This window comes from Carassius carassius, chromosome 22 (assembly GCF_963082965.1).
Source record: "Carassius carassius chromosome 22, fCarCar2.1, whole genome shotgun sequence".
Classification (NCBI taxonomy): Eukaryota; Metazoa; Chordata; class Actinopteri; order Cypriniformes; family Cyprinidae; genus Carassius; species Carassius carassius.
In genome coordinates, this window is record NC_081776.1 from 12,986,617 (window position 1) to 13,008,614 (window position 21,998).

Genomic DNA, 21,998 nt, shown 5'->3' on the forward strand with positions numbered 1-21,998 from the left:
CAATATGTTTATTATGGTGTATTATGGATAACACAATAAAAAAAATAGGATACGCATAAATAATGCAGATTTTTAAATGCATTTTAATTAATTTACAGTTCAAAAACAGTAGATTGGTCTATTTGAAAATACATAGTCCCAAATCTCAAGGAGGACTGCCGGCAGCAGCCTGAGGAAATGCGAATGATTCCAGTGCAAAAGACAAAGAGGGTGAAAATAAATTCACTCATAATGATAATCCTGTATAAGACACTTCATAGGACAAAATAAGAACCTGATATCATTTGCCTCGGCTTGAAAAATGTAGTTCACCATTATTTCCAAGCGTTTATTGTCCGGTTACAGTGCCTGGGTTTGAGATTCATTTGAAACAATTCACACTTGTCTGAAAATCAGGAGTAGTTCCTAGAGTTTAAATGTTGTTCATTCAATGAGTTCCTAAAGAAGATGTAAAAAAAAAAGTCAGCAAGCAAATGCTAAAGTATATAAAAACAGACAAATTCATTGGATACAGGTGAGGATAATGTTGATTGATTCATCAAACTCACATCATCGGAATCCTCCTGGATGTGGAAACCATTTAGTTTGCCATCGGGCCTGCTGTCATTGCTAACGGACAGATCATCATCTTGGAGTTGCAGAGCAGAGAAGCGATAAGCAGGTGACCTGCAGAGGGCAAAATTTGACCAATAGAGAATCTAACTTCTGCAATGTATATCTTGTGTGAGAGATACTGAATGTGGCTTCAAATGGATGTTATATCCAACAGAGGCCAGTCAAGTTCTATCATGTGATCTTACCTTTGCCTACAGTTTATTCTCCTTGAAGTGATTATTAAAGCTGCAGTAATAACCAAACCTATGACTCCCACACAAGTACACACCACAATAAGAACCAGCATGCCCAGCTGCCAATAGAAAGACAATAAATGTATAATGAATCCAGTTCATCAACTCTGTTTCTCTTTATGTATTCTTTTAAAGCTCTGATTCATTTCTGAATGAAATTCATATTGATATTTAGAAATACAGCACTTTTCCTCATATTGGTTAAGCAAACTGTATTTATGTTCTTTGTATTGTAACATACATGATAAGTAATTTTATTTCATGTTTTTTGGCCACTGTATAGTCAATAATTATTGTCATGACAAATGGGCCACTCACACTGTGAGATTTTGAGGAGGCTGATAAAATGTCCTTCCCTTCTCTTCTCGGAGGGCTGAAACCCCCCTCACATTTATCACCAGGAATCTTACGATACCTGTTTAACACAGTGGTATAATTATAACAATTAAGTGTATGCGTGTGTGTGTATTAAAAGAAAAAATATATGAAAAATAAAGATATATTTCACCATCACCCTGTATTCTGAAGGTCATCTAGCTCCCCATTTAAGCTAATATACTGTGTTTGATTCAAGAAGTCTGGTTGCAGGAGACACTCTGAGGTGTTTTCATGCAGATAGAAACCGTACTCACTGTTGACAGGAGAGATGTTCAGAAAACACTTCTGTTTGGCCACAAACAGAAGTCCAAACCTGAGTGTGGTGCAATTTTTCCTACCACATGTACTCATCTCTAGTGCAAGGACAAGGGTGCTGCTGCCTGCTGACCACATATCCTCTCCCATTTCTACATGCTGACAGTTTCTTCAGTCTTCGAAATGTTTCTTTGTAGCCCAAGAGGCATCCATCTGTTTCTGGGTCAGAGTCATAGTCAGAGTGCGCCAACCACTGCACATAGTCCTGTTCATCACCTAGGAACCCAGAGAAATTGTAAAACTGTAGTTTTTACAAGGGAACTTTTTCGTTCTTAAGGCAGCGACATGAAGCTGATGGGCTGCTTGGTAAGAGAGATCACTTCGATTGGCTATTCAGCTAAGTGAACCAGTGAAAGCAAAAAAAAAAAAAATGGAAGTGACGAAAGCTGATATGGAGAGCTGTTTCCTCTCATGCAAGTTTAGAAAGTATGTGCTAGTTGCCCATTGGCTGTAGTCTTTGTGGTGTGTTCAAGTGCAAAATTTGGTTCAGATGCAGGCGTCATAAGGCAACACCACAGTTGGTTTTCATCGCCACTATGATTTGTGTTATGTAGTATAACACTTATAACAGTATTTAAAATCTGCCTATAATTCTTGAAATGTTTCTTACATTCTCTAGTGAGCAGGTGCTCAAAGTCTATGGTGACAGCCACCCACATGGGCTGATCATCATCATCTGGTCGGTAGCCGAAAATGCTGATATTCATTGTCTTAGTGCCCGGCTCGGATGCCAGTCCGGCCAATAAGATCGGGTGGCTGGTGAAATTAAATATTTTCCAGCACTGTCCTTCATCTGTGGAAAACCTGAATACATTCAGACACACAGTCATACATGACAGTGACTACATATTATACATTTTTTCCTTTTAGAACAAGAACAACGTGTAATACAACTCCAGGGCAAGTGATGGTGTGTTACTTTATTGAGCTGATCTGTCTGTCTCTATGCGCCTCCACAGCCACTATCAGGCCTCCAGAGTCCAGGATGGTGTAGTGGTGAGGTCCTCTCAGAGTCCCCCACCAGGTGTAACCTCCGTCCCCAGACACGTACACATCCGGCCGAGCGGCTGAAATGGAGTCACCGACACTACCTGCAGTAACATTTAACATTCAGACAAGTTTGATTGTTGGGTTGTGGAGACTGGTGATAGGGTCTACTACCATGAGCGATGATCAGACCAATGGCGGTAGGTTCAGAGAGAGGCAGCATGGGAGTGATTCCACTGAAGTGACTGTGCTCTCCGTGGATATGCAGGTTACACTAGAACAGAAAACGGATACAATCACACATTTACAGTAACCTTCAAAGTCGTCATGACATGAAAAAATTTAACCTCATAATCCAATCAATAACCGACATATAGAACCAAGTCACTGCCTTGATTTTTTTTTTTCTGACATCCGTTATACTGTGATATGTCACATAATGACATAGCTACTTTGGTTTTAAGGAAACCAAAATTTGTCTTTTAACTTTGAGGCTAATCTGAATTAATAAATGCTTTTAGCAGATCATTTATTATTGCCTTGTGTAAAATGTTTGTCCAGTTAGGGCTAATTTTACAATGTTCAATATGTTCTTGCCCAACTTCCTGTTTGAACAGGAAATACGTCAACAGAGCAGGGAAAAATTTGTGAAAAAAAAAATGCAACTTTAACAAATTAAATACATTTTCTCATAATTCATTCCTCAACGGTTACCTTTTTTGAGCTGTTTGGACAATTCACATTCTCTGGCTTCTTCAGGAATCTCCATCGTCTACCTCTGTCGAACGAAATGACTGAACGAATGCGTCCATCTGCGGTCCAAAATGAGTTTGACATCTTTTAGTAATGACATAAAAGCATCACCAATACAAGTGAGACTGGAAATTTACCACTTAATGCGATAGTTCACCTGCCGAAAATGAAAATTCTGCCATCAGTTACTCAATCCCATAACACTTTCATTCATCTTTGAAAGAAAAAACAAATGTCATTTTTAATGAAACCTGAGAGGTTTGTCCCTCTCCACTCCACTTAAATGGTGATGCTTCAAAAAATTTGTAAAAGATATTCATATGATTACATTAGTTTAATCCAAATCAACCAAAGAGACACAATCGCCTTATATACGGGGGAAGTCGTGGCCTAGTGTTTAGAGAGTTTGACTCCTAACCTTAAGGTTGTGGGTTCGAGTCTTGTGGTGGCAATACCATGACTGAGGTGCCTTTGAGCAAGGCACCGAACCCACAACTGCTCATAAATGGCTGCCCACTACTCCGGGTGTGTGTTCACAGTTTGTGTGTGTGTTCACTGATGTGTGTGGCAACTTTCGATTGGTTAAATGCAGAGCACAAATTCTGAATATGGGTCACCATACTTGGCTTTTTTTTTAATATATATATATGATAACATATTTAATTTAGGCCTTTTCACATACATGCATAAAGCACACCAAATATGGTAAACGGAAGCTGAAAGGTAATTTTCAATTCTAGGTGAACTAACCCTTTGGGCACCCTTTAAGACAAGTTCATACCCTCCTCCAGTCTATTGGTGAAATAGACTCCTCTCAAAGATGTAACGTTAGTGAAATCGCTCTCCCCCTCGCTGCCGAACATGTGGCGCTCCAAAGACTTCGAATACAGGATTCCACGGTCATCAGAGGTGTAGATTGTCCCAAAATGTGTGTCTTCTGAAAGCATGCGAGATCACATCACATACAAACACTCGGCTGACACCACTTTCTCTCAGACGAGATAAGAGATCAGCCATAAGCTTACACAGCAAACCCATCTAACCAGCTTCGTGTGACAAAATGTGAATCGAATATCCGGTGAGAAACAAATCGACATGTTAAAAGCATGATGGGAAATAAGATAACTGTTTACACGAGCCATGGACTGTATGTCATACATACATGTAAATACAGTGAAGGGTGTATGTGTGTGTAACTTTCCATTATAGTGTGACAGCGGAGGCCTGACTGAAAGACTACACCATCCTCACTCTTATCTCTTTCCAGTGATCGTCGTAGCACAAAGTCCTCAAGACTCCAAGATGAATAACGTACACACTGAACCAAAAGATTCTAGAATTCTATGATATGTCAACACAAAGTGGAACTCGCTTGACATGTCCAATCTATAATACTGATACTTTTCTTTTACACCTCTTACAGGACGGAGAAAGATAGAGGAAGCTGAAAAGCGTGAAGCGGCACCTCCAGGGTTGTCCACATGCATGAAGATCATGTCCTCGTCGCCGTCCAAAATGGAGTGGAACTGCAAACACATCAAAAGTGAATCAAACAGTTGCACACAGCTCAGTCATGTCTGTGAGAGGTTGTGACAGGTTTTTTATTTTTTTGCCAAATCAGCAGGCCAACTTGAAAGAGGGAGTAGCAGCACAACTCCCATACATTTCCCCAAACATATTTATGAAAAAAAACAATAATAAAAAATAAACCAATTTTATTATATGAATAAATGATAAAATAATACATTATTAATATAATCAAACTATTATATTTATTATATGTAATTCTATTTAATTAAATAATTAATAAATAAACTTATACACTATTGATAAAGTAACAAATTATTAATGCAAATCAATAATTATATTATTTATTATGTTGCTATATTAATTATATTCATATAAAATGTCTCATATGTATTAAACATTTGTTATTTTTTCATATTTGTTATTTTCAATACTATTATGATACATTATAAATTCTAAAAATATATTTTATTAAGCGTGTTCACCCTAACATAAAAGATAGTGTTATAATAAAGAATAAATACATTATATCATTACATAAATCATACATTATATAAATTAATACATTAATTAAAATTATTACATTGCTAAATTTGTGTTATTATTAATCAATAAATCATTTATAATTATTAATTAATTACATTTATATATAGATATCTATGTAGAGAGAGAGAGTGTTCAAACTGTGTGTTTTTCACACCTGCTCTGTAGTTGCTGATGGTAGCTGAGCTTTTTGGAAATGGTCACCCTGGTCCGAGGACACATAGATGACACGGGGAGAGGCCTGTAAACACATCATCTCATAACTCAAGCAAGCTTTGATGATTCTTACAGAAGGGAAAATGAAAAAGGGTGGGCAACATGGTTTGTGTTTATGTGGGAGAACACATGCTTGAGTGTGCACGTTGGCTTAGTTCCACACCAGTTTTTCCATGACAGAGGTAAACAGGAAGCCACCGATATATCTGAAGGAGAAGATGTTCTTGGCGATGGTGGTGAAGGTTTTGCCGAAATCCTGCGTCCGTCTTAGAATAAGCTTGCCTCGTCTCGCTGCCTCCACTGGGTCAAACCCATTTAATAGAGATCACTAATTTATCATTCAGTTTATAAACACGGCCAATTTTCTGTGCTGTACATAACTCAAAGAACATCAGCTATTTTTGTCTAATGATTCCTTCAATGTTATTCAATGATGAAAAACCTAGATAAAATCACGCACCAGTTCCTTTTGGGCTGGAACTGAAGAAAAGAGTGATTCCAGATCCCCTTTAAAAGAAACAAAAAATGGAAAGCATATTTTAGTTACAAAAATTAATAGCTTTTTTCAAATAGGAATATGTTTCTGATTGAAAAACCAATATAGAAAATATATTTTTAAATAGATTACCATGTGAACGTATGAACTCCTTCATGAACTTTAGACCAGCTGTTCCCAAAGTCTTCTGAGAGCCATAGCCCATCCTGAAGAGAGAGAGCATGTCAACAAACTGTCACATATGACATTTTAAGTGTCTTAACTAATAAAAAATACAAACAGGCGGTGTAAGAAACCTGAATCACCTCGCAAGCTGTTAAGGGGGCTTCAAAGAGTAGGAGGTAAAACCTTACTCACGTCATTGCTGATGGCCACGAGGTATCTTGGTTCTTGGTAGTGGAACTGAATGGCCTGAGCTGGATGGAATGGAAGCTGCACTGATCTGAACGTCACACCAGCATCCATTGACGTAAAAATAACTCCTCCTGGGGTCTCGGTGAAAGGCAGGTTGGCTGTTAGAATCACCTATAATGGTGACAAAACGTTACATACAATTTACTTATAAAACAATAAAGGACAGACATCATGAAGAGGAGGAATTATGGTGTTTTTTTTAGATGATGACAAAAGTTAGTTCCAAAGAACTAACACACAGCAGGATATTAGCTTCACACCAACCTCACTTCAGAGGAAGTTATAAAAAGTGTGTGGTTTCATGATTGGTTTTAACACAGAGCGACTGCTGTCAATAGCAATGTCTGTTAAAACCATGAGCTGTCATGAGATAATTATAAATGTCATGGCCTGTTGTTTGAACGGAATCTCTGATGTCAGATAGAAAAATATATACTACATCTAATATTATTATTAGTTATCACAATTAGCTAAGAAAAGTTTGACTCGCGAGAGATAAAGCTATGGCTTCAGACTTGATGTCAGCATTACCTGTTGCGGGTTCCCAGGCCCAGCACTTATCCCAAAGTCCTTCTTTATGAATGTATTTTTAATGGCATTGGAGACATCATGAAAAGACTTTCCATAGTCTTCACTATAGAAAGATTCAGCTTATTAGTAAATAAGTCCAAACTGGTTGCATCTTTTAAGAAACAGCTGGCTAGGCCAATAAACAGGATGATTTTTGGCTGGTTTGAGATCAGCTTAAAAGAAGCACCAGTAAAAGCCTGAATTGGCCACGTTAGTCTACATCCAGGGTGCACTGTCCTGTTCCTGGAGATCTACCTCACGCAGAGTTTAGCTCCAACCCTGTTCAAACACACCGGAAGCAGCCAGTTTAGATCTTCAGGAGCACCTGACAATTACAGAATTACAGAGCTGAAGTCTGCAGGTAGATACTGTAGATCTCCAGGAACAGGACTGGGCAGCGCTGGTCTACATGGTGTTCAGGTAAAAACTGCACCACTGACCTCCTGTAAAGACGTGATGAACCGCCTTCATAAAATGAGTCAGAGGGAGTGCTCAGTGTAGAAAGGACCAGGATTACCTGCGATGGACAGAAAAAAGCATTCAGACCAGCCCTGCATAATTTCTTTGAATAAAATAATATCAATTCTTTACATCAAAACTGACTGATTATGAATGAAAAACTACAATGTTCATCCAAATTTCCGAGATAATGACCCTAAAACAGAGAACTTAGATGAGATAATGATTAGTTACTGGTAATCTTTAGATGATTTGGTAAGACTGATTTACCCCAGTTCCATCTCCAACCCATGTGAGGGTAAAACTGGATCCTTCATCACCTTGAAACACGGTCTGGAAAAAGACCACAGGACAGGGTTGCACTTATACTGATGGAAGTGGACATTCCTGCTCTGCCTGTCATTTTAAGGGATCGTTCAGACAAAAATTTAAACATTTTACTATTACTAGTGTTGTTCCAAACCTCAGACCTATAGCACATTATTATTTTTATTTTACATTATATAATAGATAAGAATTGTTTCAGTTTTTTATTTCAGTGCACTGGACAAATAAACAGTGAAATAAATAAATAAAATGAAAGACTTTTAATATTCCCAACAGTCAGTTCAAATCTCTAATATCTAATTTTAGTAAATACATAAATATTTTTAGCATGACTATAATCTGTGTCACCTTAAGTGTTGGAGTAGGATAAATGCAGGTAAATTGGGTCACCTTTTAAGATTCATCTCAATGTCAAAAGACTTTAATCGGACTGAGTGAATTTCAGTATGTCGTCCTCACCTCGTGCGTGTGGCTGAGAAGAAGCGCTTGGTCTCTGGGTGACAGTGGAGACTTGCATGCTGTGAAACGCGCTTGTCCAGTCCAGGTGTCCCGTCTGTGTCTCGGGTGTCCGCGTGCAGCCCGAGAGAAAGTCACCGTCCGAGCGTTGCGCTTCCCGTGAACGAACGCGTCCTGTCCGAGGACAAGTAAGCACACACTACCCAATACGAGCAGTGTCCAGTTCATGACTGTTTGACAGATAGAAAAAAGTGCGTCTTGTTTCCTAATGCCTCGGAAGATGCGCGCGAGGGGAGGAGGAGTGAGCGCCACTGTCCGGATTCAGACTCACTGCAGAGTCAAGGCAAGTGCGTCAAAGCGATGTGAGCTTTCTAACTCAACAGAAACCTATAGTTCCAAGTCAGCAAGCATGATGCTGCACAAGTCTTTAATGCCCAAGCAACATTCTGGGACATTATAGACGTGAACAGAGCATTTGGGCATCAGGTGGAGGATTGTGAGCATCAACGCGTCCGCATTTGAATAGTGTGCGCAAATTATAATTAAGGTTTGTGTACATTTAGACACGTGCATGCCTTTATATGCCAACATAGCAATTCGTAACTATTTAACGTTTTGGCACATTCTCATGAGTTGGTACGACTTCGACTTAAAATAAGTTTTTATACGAGTCAAATCGTATGCATCCGCCAAAACGTGAAATAGTTACGTTTTCTTTTTAGATCAGGTTGTGGACCCTATGCTATCTGGGTGGGACGCTCAGTAGGGTTTGAGACACAGTCATACACTTGACATCAAATTTTTACTTTATAAATAAATGTATCTTTGTATTGTTTTTTTTTCTTTTGGCAGACAGTTCGTTGAGTTGTTGCGTTATTCATTTAATTATTTGGTCACAAGTAAACAATAACAAAATGAAAAGATAATGATAAAATAAAATAATGATATCACGGGGTTGGCGTGAGTTCATTAAATTAAATCATTTTTTTTTTATCATAATACCCGCTACACATGCACTGTCAGGCCTTCTGAAAGCTATTGTGATAAATAAATCTCAAGATCACAAATTACAAACAGTTTAATGAGTTTGGTTTCATTCTCTTTTTTTCCAAAAGATGAAAAGGTGATGTCTCCTATTATAGTTGCCCACTTGGACTCATATAAATATGGCTTCTCAGGTTGGAAACAAGTTACAGATCATTTTCAATATGTACAACAAAATTTATGAAAGCTTTAGGAGCCCCTCCCTTCCAGTTAAAAAAAATATTGTCCCACCAGACAATTAATAAATAATGCAACAGGTTTTTCTTGAAACATCTCTGACCTTTCTGTTGCAAAGCATTGTGAGTCGTTTCAAATAAAACCACTTGCGAATGTCACAGTATGTTCAGTTTTTGGCACATGGTGAATGTAAACACACAGGTAGTGGTCAAGAAAGGTCTGGAAGCACGTCCCGTGGGCTTGAGAGTCTCTCTTGGTCTCGGTCTCTGTCCAGAGGAGCAGCCAGCTCTTCCAGCTGCTTTTGCTGACTGTTTTCCAACTCTTCCAAGCGTCTCCGCAGCACAGACAACTCCCTCTGGTGCTGATCCTCCTGAGAGACGAAATGCAGAAACAGATGAGTGGGATGAAGAAGGGGAAAAGAGAGAGGGGAGGACGGGAAAGCAGCAGATTTGTATCATGGGTTTTGTTATGGCTGACAAAAGAATATTGTATATTGTGGACGGGATGTTTGCAGACACCTGTATATTCGAGAAGATGGATTCTGCTGGGATGAGGAGGGATTGGGCCAGAGGGGTGGAGGAGGTCATCTGGTTCCCCAGCAACAGACGACGAAACTCATTGTGTCTCCTCTGCAGCTCCTTCAAACGCTTGCTGAGCTGAGTATGTTCTTCAGAGTATGAGGATTTCCTGAAAATATAATATAATATAATAAACACATACATTATTCTCTATAGCAAAAGGCCCCTGATGGTGTTATAAACTGAAGACAGAAATACTTTCTAGCCGTGCTTGCTTCAATTTCAAGTTCTTCTATCTTGGCTTCCAGGAGCTGAATCTTGTCTTGAAGTTTGTTTTCTTTCAGTTCGGTCATGGTTTTTCTCTGGATAAGAAAATAGACCAATAATGCACCTTTATAATAACAATAGTAGAGACAATAAGTACAAAGAAATATAAAAGTACCAAACAAAAACTTAAAGATAGTCAAAGTATGAGAAAGGTCTTAACTTTTCACGCTCCAAAAAGAAGTTTGTAGAATTTAGACACACTACCTTTTTCTGAGCAAAAGCTGCCCTTTGCAGACGCTCTTTAGCCTGGCTGTATTTCTCTCGAAGTTCTGCTTCTCTTTCCTGCAGTTTGTGTTTCTCCTCCAACCATTCCACCCGCCTTTCCTCCACCAACCTGTGACAAGAAAACATTGACGTTTCACTTAATCAACTTAACTGAACAATTCACTGTTCACTATATTGTTACCATTTTTTGTCTATTTTCATGGAAAGAACAGAGTAAAATCATTAACTATTAATAATAAAAAAGATAAAAATAGAACAATTAATAATAATTGTAATAAGGAAAATAGGGATATACAAACAGGATAATTTACATACATACAGAAAATAATAATAATAATAAATAAATAAATATATATATATATTGTGCTTTGTAACTTTCAAGAAGTTGACCTGTTCAGTTGAAAGTGAGTAAGGGAGAAGTGAAATCAGAAAATATCACTATCTGGATTTAAGTCACATAATCATAATCCTGTTTAATCATAATCAATCCACACTCATAATCACCAAGAGTTAACATGAGTAATATTTGCTAAATATTAGGCCATGACTCTGATATATTCACATATGATAATATGTTTGTTTTTCGAGATGATTTAATATAGCTGTCAGGACAAAAAAAGAGAGATCTAATGTACCATTATAAACAAATAACCCATATTTGTAATAGAAGGAAAATATTTCTGTCAAGCAGTTTTATAGAAGCTGAATCTTGCTTTGAAACAAATATTTAATCTTACCAATCAACTCTACCTCAAGCTTCTAACCTGAAGATATGCTAAATGGCACGTTTTTTCAGCATTCTCTGAAATATTTTTTGTTTCTCATTTGACAGTGACACTGGTGTGCAAATTACAATTAGGCGTACCTCTCGGCTTCCTGTTGGGTCCGTTCTATTTGTGTGCGAGTGCTCCGTAGCTCCTCTCTCACTCGCTCCAGACTTTCTCTCAGTCTGCTATTGGTGTCCAGCAGCTCACTCTCCGAGTGAGACAGGGTTCCTATCTGTAGATTCAACTCAGCGTTTTGCTGATAAACACAATTTACAAAACAGATTACGTCTTGACTTCCATCTCTATATTCACAGTAATTTTACTTATTTTCCAGTGCTTACTCGTCTCAGGTCCGCGTTTTCTGCTCTTAAGTTTTCTAGCTCTTCCAGCTGTTGGCTCTGCTGCTGAACCTTGACTCTGTATCACAAGCATTCAGACAGGAAATCAAACAGGGATTGAAGATCATACCATCTTACTGCAATACAGCTACTGAGCATTTAGCAATTTCTTCTCACTTAGTTGAAGTCAACGTGAAATCAATATTAATGTGAACAATTCATCCATGTATGTTTTTATAAAAAAAAAAATGTATGTGGATGTTAAACAATCAAATGACCCTTGCCTCAGATTTTGCAGTTCCCTACGAACAGACTCCTCCCCCAACTGTGCAGCACGGAGACGCTCTTCCCACTCCTCTTTCTGAGAGCTCCCTGCTGCCTCCTGAAGAGCTCTCTGCTGTTCAAGCTCAGATAAACGATTCTCCAGCTCCAGCCTGATGACAATGAAATTAATTTACTTGAATGTAGAAAATCCTATGAAGCTTTGAATCAGTTCCTCATCTGATATTACCAATAGTGCTTACTTTTCTTCCTGAAGAGCAGCCATCTTGTGTATATCCTCCTCTCTTGCTGCCTGAACCCTTCGCACCATCTCACGCTCTTTTTCAGATATCAACTCTTTATTTCTCTCCAGCACTGACTTCATGACCTCAATATCTGACTGTAGACCTAAGAGAGAGAGAGAGGAGAGACTTATTATTGTAAAATAGGTTCCAAGAAAGTAAATGAAAGAAAGGAAAGATGTTTGTTTACCCTCTACTTGGCACTGCAGTGTTTCTCGGTCTCTTTCTAGGTCTCCTTTGGCTCTGACACACTCTAGTTTTAAGTTACTCAACTCCAGCTTATGTGTATGCTTCATCTCTTCAATCTGGCCAAGAAAGCACACACAATTGATGGGATATATTACTATAGATATGAAGCATGGGGAAATGTGGTGAAAGAATCTGACTGGTCAAGTCACTCAGGCTGTATTTGTGCACCTGACTGTTAAGCGAGTTGATCTCCCGTTCGGCTTTGTGCAGTTTGCCTGTGAGGAGTGTGTTTTGTTCCAGAGATAGTCGGAGTTCACTTTCTGTCCGGTCCAACTGCATATGAATAGACTGCTTCTCTGCCTAAACACCAACAGAGGGGGACAGAAAATGGTCTTTAAATGCCTTTTTTTTTTCAAATGTGATACGTGTATGTCAAATGTTGTGATATATTCAAATCATATCTGAATAAAAACATTAAATGCGCTCATTTGATTATAGAAATACAACATAATACTTGTAAAAATATTTAAAATCAAATATTCAGAATGAAATAAATAGTTAATATTAAAAACTGCAATCATTTTAATGTGTTTTTAAACTTTGTACTTCACTGTTCATAAATTACATTATACTTAATACATAGTTTATATATATATATATATATATATATATATATTTCCAAAAAAATGTGAAATCCCTATGATAATTGGAATTATTAATATGAAATTACATAATTACTTCAAATGAAAAAAAGCAGAATTTAATTAAATTAATACATTTAGCAGACGCTTTCATCCAAAGCGACTTACAATGCATTCAGCCTAACAATATATTTATATATAAAATACAAAAAAATAAAATAAAAATATATTTTTTTTTTACACTGAACTTGCCTCACGAACTTCCTCATCAAATCTTATTTGTTATCAAAAATCTACAACTCTTCAGTTTAATCCGCTCACCTCCAGGGCTTTTACTGCAGCCTGGGATTCAGCCAGCTGTCGGATCTGGATCCGCTGCACATTTTCAGCCTGTGCACCTGAGTTATTTCTCTCTGCCCTGAGTTCAGTGACCTCTGCCTCCAGGCCTTTGAGCCGCTGGTGGAGCTGAGCTTTCTCCCTCAGCAGGGCTTCGACCCGTTTCCCGTCCCGTGCCGGGTCTCCGCTCTGCAGCTGAGCAGCCAGATCCTCCTTATCACGCTCGAGTCTGACCACCTGCACAATCACACATATAACACTCCTTCATAAACAGACACTCTGTGTCAGAATCCAATTAAAAATGATAAAACATACATCAGCTTCATGGCGTATCCGCCTCTCCTCCAGGACTCGGCCGTGCTCCTCTTTCTGGTGATCAAACTCTGACTTGAGGAAAGTGAGGTCATAACGGAGCTTATTATATTCAGACCTGTAATTCTCTGCTTCCTGTCACAGAGAAATAAAGAAGGACATTTCAAGACTACTTTGTAGATACTGTGTTTTTTTATAACGTGTAGAAAAGACAAAGCAATCATCTGTAATGGACAGGATTGTGGCTGTGGCATGTACTTAGGTGGTTGTCATAAGAACAGGAGTTAATAGTTGTGGAGTGGGAGTCAGCTGGTGTGGAGGGGCATCTTTTACCTCCTGGAGTTTGTTGAAGCGTTCTCTGACGGGAGTCTCCAGCTCCTGCTGCACCTGTGCTTTCAAGAGCTCCAGCCGCTGAGGGGTCAGCACCTTAAACGCACGATCAACACAACACAAAATGTCTAATTCAAGCATACTTATGTTTATCTTTGCAGCTCCAAGATATATTCATATCTGTGCTGTTATTGTTAACTAAAACTATATATATATATATATATATATATATAAATAAAAAAAAATGGTAATTGAAATGAACTGAAATTAGATAAAAAAAAATGTTATTTTCATGGCAACTTACTGAATTAAAGTGGAAGGTGGAAGTACTAAAATGACTAAAACTGAAATAAAATACAGCTACATAGAAATAATAATAATAATAAAAATGACAAAACTCAAATTTTAATAGAAAACTAAACTAAACGCTAACTAAAATGCTGTAATATTACATGTATAAAATACTAAAATGAAACTGGTTTATGTATTTCTTACATAAAAAAAGCTTCATATGCATCTACAAAAATCCTGATTTCATTGATTTCCATTTTGTCTGTGAGTATACTTTCATTTTTTTGTAATTTCTACAAATAATTTAGACAAAGTATCGCGACCTAGTGAGAATATTACATATAAGATGTATTTTTTTTTTATATGTTTAATATTTTTCCTAATCCCCATATTTCCATTTGCGTTATTTCACAATTTAAATAGACGTTTCGCTATTATTCTAAAACGTGGAAAACAAAGAATGAGTAGATGTGCCCAAACATTTTACTTGTATTTTAATAATTATTTATCAATGTGCAATAGTATTCAAATCATTAGAATTTTCATAAAAGTTTAAATATTGTCATATATATTCAAATCAAAATATATGAATGACTAGGATTATTAATTAGTAGCAACTAGTATGTAAGACTACAGTTTTATATAGTACTTTTGAATTTCATAATGAAATGTAGCCCACGTGTTCCCAGTAAATGTAAAAAGTCTAAAGAGTAGTGTACAGTAATGTGTACCTGCAGTCTGAGCTCCTCCAGCTCACGTGTTTTATCCAGCAGTTCTCCTCTGAGCTCGGCCAGCAGCAGCTGCTGTTTCTCTTGAGCGACCTGCCGATCACTAAGCAGGCGTTTCAGTTCACTTTGCGCCCGGGTGTATTCATCCTGCAGTCTGCACACACACACACACACACACACACACATCTGAAGTTGAACAGGGTATCTTACAGTATATAGATATGCAGTATTCATTCACAGCACAGCACAGTTCCTCACCTGGTATGCTCCACTTTCAAGGTCTGATAGTTGGTCTTGTGGTTCTCACAGCGCATTCTCTCGTCAATAAGCATTTTCTGGAGCTCCATATCGGAGCTGGTGAGTCCCATAGAGCCGCTCAGGAGGACTGGGGCTTTCCCACCTCCTCCTGCAGGCTCCAGGTTTGGGAAAAGGGCAGATGACTGCCTTAACGCTGGAGGGTTCATCTGGTCCATAGCAGAAAAAAAAATAGAGCGAGGGAACAAAAGCAAAGGATTTTATACCTCTCCCAGAAACCACAAAGACCTCAATCAACACAAATGACTCCACTTCAGCCAACCAAAGACAAGAGATGCAGTCATATCTCATCAGGAATGACTGTTTAAAATCACTTGTAAGAGCCTAGTTAGCACGAACAAAGCATCTAATCACTGCATGTGCTGCACAAGAGTCCTTGTGTGCTCCTCTGCTCTCGAGTGATTAGAAGTGAAGCTCAGGCTGGTCTCTAGTGATTCCCTCTGTGTTGTAGAAACAGAGGCACTCCAGCATAAACACATAACGGCTTCCCATGTTGTCCGAGCAACTGAGCCACTCGGGAAAATAAGCCAGTGCATTTAAAACAGCGCTAGATCAAGCATTTCGTGTTGTCTTTTAACTACGTTATGGTTTTAACTGCTGAAATGTCACGCAAACAGTTCTTGGTAAACAGTGCACACAGTGCAGTTATTTCATAAATAAACACCTCTGCGAGGCGTAAAGTAACGTTACTGCATGCGTTCAAGACTGTACAAAATACAATAATACATTTGTGCATTAGGGTACAAAGTAAATGATTTGAAAAGCTGTTGTAAAGTTACCGGATCAAACCAACACTGACAGCGACGCACTGTTACGTCTTGAATGATGGCGGCCTAAGTCGCCTTTCAAAATAAAAGTCCATTATTTTGAAACGTTCCCTTATATAAAGTTAACAAAATATGAATTTCAACAAAATTATTTTGTTTAAAATATTAGTTATAATATTGCATATTTGTGTAATGTGCAATACGAAATCATTCGAATTGTATTTCTTTCATATATACATACATACATATATATATGTAATAAAGTAATATTTTATTATGCCTAACAAGTTGTGGTCGAAATGAAGGAAAGGAAGGCATACGGGTTTGAAACAACATGAGTATTCGTGTATGCCAGTGGTTCCCAACCTTTTTCAACTCGCGGCCCACACAACCAAACTCATATGTTTGTGCGGCCCACTGAAAAAAAAAACTGATTCTACTATTGCTGGGTTAATAACTTAGTACTCAGAAGCTGTCTTTATTGAATGAACTGGCAATGAACAGAAAATAACTCGGGCTGGCACCGCTTGGCACAACTGCTGCTGTTCTGTAGCATATACAGCAAATGTTATTTAATTAAATTTGTTATTTAATTATATATTATATATATATTATATATGATGTTATTATGTTATGACTTAGGCATTTTTACATATATTAACAATATTATTGTTTCTTTTAATAGTAATTGGCGGCCCACCCAGCTGCAATACCATCGCGGCCCACAGGTTGAAAACCACTGGTGTATTTCTCCTGGTGTAGCAGGCTATATCAAATGTATTTTGGGGATGAACGTCGCAATATCTGTTCATTTTGCAACAACGTTTTTATGTCAGCAGAGGGCGGGAACTGACAGTATATGAATTTTGTCCTTCAATGCAATTTGTTCTGTCAAATACATACACACAACTCTGTGGTAATACCTAGGATAGTGTTGGACCTGTAACGGAAAATATATTATCTGCAGGACACAATAACCACATTAAAAGCAGAGTTTATGCGCCCTTGGCTGTGTTCAGGGTTTTGTTTTAGTTTCCTATTTGAGTTTGCATGGGTAGTTTCGTTGCTTCTCCTATAAAAATAAGATGTGTTGAGATTGGCGTGAGTGTTTTTATTTTGGCACTGCAGTCCCTGAACCCCTTGACATCTTTGGGCATCAACCAGCCCTCATGCTGAGCTTAAAGTTATTTATAGATTTTGGTTAGTATTTTATCTTTAAAAGGACAAGGGAATAAACCCCTCCTGAAATAGACACTGCTTTTCCCACAGTTTATGTTATGTGTGAGTGAAGAGAAAGAAAGCGTTTTCTTTTTTAACCTGACCATTTATTCAGGAGCTCAGAGAAGTATACTAAGTGCTTGTGATGCTGCCTGTTTAGACAAAAGGTACATTAATGCTTTTTGTATTTTCTTATTTCATAGCATAAATATTATCAAATGTAAAGGTGCTGCATTTTTTGGAATTCCACACAAGAAATGTTACTATAATCTGGCAGATAGCTTTGAAATAACACATCTGTGCCAGCAGTAGTCCATCACACTAGCTTGCCGCTCTCTTTAGCCAATCAGAAGCTTCTACGCCTGCCAATCTTCTCGCATTTATGTTTGGAACATTTTTGCTCCCTCTTTCCTCATTTTAGCAAACTATGAAACTTAAGTTGTGTCCCAAAAGACTATGACTATGCACTATGAATTCTACCATCTAGAGTATTAATTTTAGGTTGTTATGAAAGTTATTATAGCCCCTCCCGTTCTGCTACATAAGGAAAGCTCAAATGTTTATAGCACATTTAATACAATAACCTGTTCTCATTTTCTGCTCTGCATTGTGGGTCACAGTATGATGGTTAGTATTCACTCCTATAGGAGCTTAACCAGCGCCTCTGTTTGCACTTACTTGGGGCATTTATCACTCAAACTTCTTGTCAGCTTTCCAAGAGGAACTTCGCTGATGTCACAGTGGTGCAGTTATACAGTTTTCTCTTAGATAAAGCAAGTATCTAAATCTGTTGTCTTTTTATAACTTTCAAAAGAGGAAAATAAACCAAGACAGACGTGGACAGTAGCAGAAGAGCAACGCTTCTCCATGTTTAAAAGGTTAGTTCACCCAAAAATCTTGAGATCTCCGTTTATTTTCAGAACACAGTTTAAGATATTTTAGATTTAGTCCGAGAGCTCTCAGTCCCTCCATTGAAACTGTGTGTACGGTATACTGTCCATGTCCAGAAAGGTAAGAAAAGGATCTTCAAAGTAGTCCATGTGTCATCAGAGGGTCAGTTAAAATTTTATGAAGCATCAAAAAAACATTTTGGACCAAAAATAGCAAAAACTACGACTTTATTCAGCATTGTCTTCTCTTCCGTGTCTGTTGTGAGCGCGTTCACTACAGTGTAGTGATATACGGTTCGCGAACGAATCACTCGATGTAACCGGATCTTCTTGAACCAGTTCACCAAATCGAACTGAATCGTTTGAAACGCTTCGCGTCTCCAATACGCATTAATCCACAAATGACTTAAGCTGTTAACTTTTTTAATGTGGCTGACACTCCCTCGGAGTTAAAACAAACCAATATCCCGGAGTAATTCATTTACTCAAACAGTACATTGAATGAAACTGATGTGAAGAGAGAACTGAAGATGAACACCGAGCCGAGCCAGATAATGAACAAAAGATTGACTCATTCTCGAGTCAAGAACCATTTCTGTTAGACGCGTCCGATTCGAGAACCGAGGAGCTGAGCATGTGTGATTCAGTGTGAAGCAGACTGACACACAGAGCGTCTGAACCAAACTGATTCTTTTGGTGATTGATTCTGAACTGGTTCTGTGCTAATGTTATGAGCGCGAGTAAACCGAAGGCTTGAATCAAGGGCAATCGTCGCAAATGACGTCATTACGTCGAGTGCAAAAGAACCGGTGAACCGTTTTCTTCAACCGGTTTATTGAATCGAACTGTCCGAAAGAACTACTGGTGATCTGAAAACCGATGCAACCGGTTCTTGACTCGTGAACGAGTCAATGTTTCGCTCATTATCTGGCTCGGCTCGATGTTCATCTTCAGTTCTCTCTTCACAGCAGTTAGGTCAGTGTTTGAGTACATTAATTACCCTGGGATATTGGTTTATTTTAACTCAGAGGGAGTGTCAGCCCCATTAAAAAAGTTAACATCTTAAGTAGTGGTGGGCCTTTATCGGCGTTAACGTGCTGCGTTAACTTGAGACTCTTATCGGGCGATAAAAAAAATATCGCCGTTAATCTATTCTCAAAGTTGGGTTGGGAGCTGGGTCTATACTAAGCAAGCTATGATGACTTTCACCTTGATATTTTATATAACCAACTGGCTGAGGTCAGCCTAAAAAGATGCTCAGGACAGTTGACGGGCCACTGTTGCGCATTGTCCAGAAAGCTTTTTCACGTGTTTTTAAGCCTTACCGCTTGTCGATTTAAACATTAAAGCATCCAAACACAAGACGCGGAAAAGCTGAACATTTATTCGCGAGCTGTGTTCGGTGCGCACGAGAGAGAGCTGCATATCACGGACAGCGACACTGAACCGAGCTCTCTTCTGTGAAGTTCTCCTCGAAGTCCCTCCTGCACCTGAACGAACAAATACAAATCTCAGTTTAAACAAACAAAAAGATGTGAAAGAGCCCAATCCTGATGTTCAGGGCTCACGCAGAGAAAGGCGTCTCAAAACACTTGAACATAGAATTTGCTTATTTTTGCTCTTGTGCCGACAAATACATACAAAATATGTCAAAATATCCACCTTGGAAATTATGCTCGGAAAAACTGTCAGTTATTTCTTAAGTGAAAGTAAACAGTTGAGGAAAAAAATGGGATGTGTATTATATTGGATGCGTTCATCGTCTCTTAAAGTGACCGCGCCTAATTTAGCTACTGGCTGCTGTAATGTTAATCCAAGAAAATGAAAATGAAAATCACTCACTGCTCTTGACTGCACTGCACTGCTCTAGTTTTAACAGTCAAACCAAAAATTATTCAGGCACCAGATATAATTTTTTATATATATAGCAAAACTGTAATAATGTGAGAAATGTTGAAGGTGTCTGAATAAATGTAGGTTTGATTGTATATTTCATTTTTACATTGAAGACTATCCAGTGCTATTTTACATTTAATTATTTGGTTTCTGTACCTTGACACCTACAAACTTGAAAAAAACTTAAACATTGTGTAAATAGCACACATAAATAAAAATAAACGAACATACAAATTAAACAATTTCAAACAGGGCCCTCTGGTACAACCTTCACTGGGGCCCCGCTGACCCCAGCTACGGCCCTGCTCTCGCCTGTTTCACACATACTCCGTCTGCGTATGTGGTGCAGCACGGACTCGATGTGCTTTCACACAGGACGCGTTTGCAGTTCGCTACTCGGTATGTAAACGATCGCTGCACTGCTGCAGACGCAACGCTCCTGGAACGCAACTGGAATCCGTTTACATGGGTGCGGAAAAAATATGCAATGCATACGCACTGCAGACGGAGTATGTGTGAACAGGCGTAAGGTTGTTTGCACCTCGTGCAATGTGGAATTAGTTTACAGCTTTTTCAAGCACTTTTTGATGCATTTTGGAAACAGGAGATGAGCCCCTTTTCTAATGCACCTACATTGATAAACCCCTTCTTAAAAACTTACTGTTTGTCAATTTTATTTGGGTAACACACATATTCTGAATGCCTTCGTCAGAATTCGAATGAGCCATTTTAATCTAGATTAATTTCAAGATCACAGTGAGATTAATCTAGATTTAAAAAATTAATCCATGACCACCACTAATCTTAAATCATTTGTGGATTAATGCTTATTGGAGACGCGAACCGTTTCAAACGTTTCAGTTCGATTTGGTGAACTGGTTGAAGAAGATCTGGTTACATCGAGTGATTTGTTGGCGAACCGGATATCACAAACTGCTTTTTTTTTTAACTCTCTCACAACAGATACGGAAGAGAAGACAATGCTGAATAAAGTTGTAGTTTTTGCTATTTTTGGACCAAAATGTATTTTCAATGCTTCAAAAAATTCTAACTGACCCTCTGATGTCACATGGACTACTTTGAAGATGTTTTTATTACCTTTCTGGACATGGACAGTATATCGTTCACACAGTTTCAATGGAGGGACTGAGAGCTCTTGGACTAAATCTAAAATATCTTAAACTGTGTTCCGAAGATAAACGGAGGTCTTACGGGTTTGGAACGACATGAGAGTGAGTTATTAATTACATAATTTTAATTATTGGGTGAACTAACCCAGATTTTTCTCTCATTGCATTCTCTCAAAGCAGTGCATAAACTCCAGACCTGTAATCTTCTCGCATCTGTTTCTTTTCAGACAGGATGGAGATAAAAAAGCGGCCCTGGAGAAAAACTGTGGTATTATGCTTTCCCCTCCCCCCTCAGAAAAATGCCTTTCTTATGTTTCAGTCACTTATGGCCAACGTTCACATATGCATCACAGTACTGACTTCATGTGGATATACACATCACCACTTTATAGACAGGACAGTTTCTCTTTGTGCTATATCTTGTTGGAGAACAAGTGGGCTTCAACTTGTTTTTAACACCATTGTGGGTGCCATGCAGGGAAAATTAAATTGTATTTATTCTAACGTGAGCCTAAAACATACTCATATTTTATGTGTTGTTGAATCCAGAAGTGTGTCTGAATGAAATTGAAAACATTGGCTACTCAAATATGTGAATGATGAGAAAATAATGATTATATATAAAACTATTTATATTTAGATTAACTATCCCTTGATGCATTTGTGCATATAGATAATGGATAAACATCAGACTCATCAGTGAATAA

At 38.2% G+C, this 21,998-nt stretch overlaps 2 protein-coding genes across 5 annotated transcripts; both read right to left on the reverse strand.

Moving 5' to 3' along the window:
- Nucleotides 1-145: 145 nt before the first annotated feature.
- On the reverse strand, nt 146-8,736 carry LOC132098995 (sortilin-like). Of its 3 annotated transcripts, XM_059505337.1 has the most exons (21): nt 8,293-8,644; nt 7,777-7,839; nt 7,488-7,564; nt 7,009-7,111; nt 6,421-6,588; nt 6,196-6,269; nt 6,028-6,074; nt 5,731-5,867; nt 5,509-5,592; nt 4,747-4,807; nt 4,063-4,218; nt 3,243-3,340; nt 2,703-2,802; nt 2,461-2,632; nt 2,152-2,345; nt 1,565-1,757; nt 1,363-1,479; nt 1,152-1,263; nt 801-907; nt 549-666; nt 146-438 (listed from the first exon to the last, which is right to left on the reverse strand). In XM_059505337.1, exons 1-21 carry the CDS (start codon nt 8,515-8,517, stop codon nt 424-426), a joined length of 2,421 nt encoding a protein of 806 aa, XP_059361320.1. In that variant the 5' UTR covers nt 8,518-8,644; the 3' UTR covers nt 146-423. The 3 variants fall into 3 exon arrangements, 2 of the variants coding, with proteins under 2 accessions (XP_059361320.1, XP_059361319.1); XR_009423007.1 differs by having other exon boundaries at nt 801-1,263; nt 4,063-4,215; nt 8,293-8,736; XM_059505336.1 differs by lacking the exons at nt 146-438; nt 549-666; nt 801-907 and having other exon boundaries at nt 1,162-1,263; nt 1,357-1,479; nt 8,293-8,648.
- Nucleotides 8,737-9,352: 616 nt separating this feature from the next.
- LOC132098997 (centrosomal protein of 83 kDa) lies at nt 9,353-16,255 on the reverse strand. Of its 2 annotated transcripts, none has more exons than XM_059505341.1 (16): nt 16,170-16,255; nt 15,334-15,539; nt 15,079-15,229; nt 14,060-14,152; nt 13,730-13,861; nt 13,400-13,651; nt 12,666-12,797; nt 12,439-12,553; nt 12,210-12,354; nt 11,970-12,119; nt 11,689-11,764; nt 11,446-11,603; nt 10,560-10,689; nt 10,287-10,390; nt 10,029-10,197; nt 9,353-9,880 (listed from the first exon to the last, which is right to left on the reverse strand). In XM_059505341.1, the coding sequence occupies exons 2-16, from the start codon at nt 15,537-15,539 to the stop codon at nt 9,719-9,721; spliced, it is 2,175 nt and encodes a 724-aa protein (XP_059361324.1). In that variant the 5' UTR covers nt 16,170-16,255; the 3' UTR covers nt 9,353-9,718. The 2 variants fall into 2 exon arrangements, with proteins under 2 accessions (XP_059361324.1, XP_059361323.1); XM_059505340.1 differs by lacking the exon at nt 16,170-16,255 and adding an exon at nt 15,619-16,152.
- Between the last annotated feature and the right edge of the window lie 5,743 nt (nt 16,256-21,998).

Excerpts from the sequence above, each read along its gene's own strand:
- LOC132098995 (XM_059505337.1), bottom strand. The coding sequence starts at position 8,517 with ATGAACTGGACACTGCTCGTATTGGGTAGTGTGTGCTTACTTGTCCTC. Across the intron at positions 7,840-8,292 it reads TTCTCAGCCACACGCACGAG|ACCGTGTTTCAAGGTGATGA; the intron begins GTGAGGACGACA and ends GTCTTTTTCCAG. Across the intron at positions 1,264-1,362 it reads GATGACCTTCAGAATACAGG|GTATCGTAAGATTCCTGGTG; the intron begins GTGATGGTGAAA and ends TGTGTTAAACAG.
- LOC132098997 (XM_059505340.1), bottom strand. The coding sequence starts at position 15,681 with ATGAGATATGACTGCATCTCTTGTCTTTGGTTGGCTGAAGTGGAGTCA. Across the intron at positions 15,540-15,618 it reads AGTCATTTGTGTTGATTGAG|ATGAACCCTCCAGCGTTAAG; the intron begins GTCTTTGTGGTT and ends GCTATGGACCAG. Across the intron at positions 10,391-10,559 it reads CAGCTTTTGCTCAGAAAAAG|AGAAAAACCATGACCGAACT; the intron begins GTAGTGTGTCTA and ends TTTCTTATCCAG.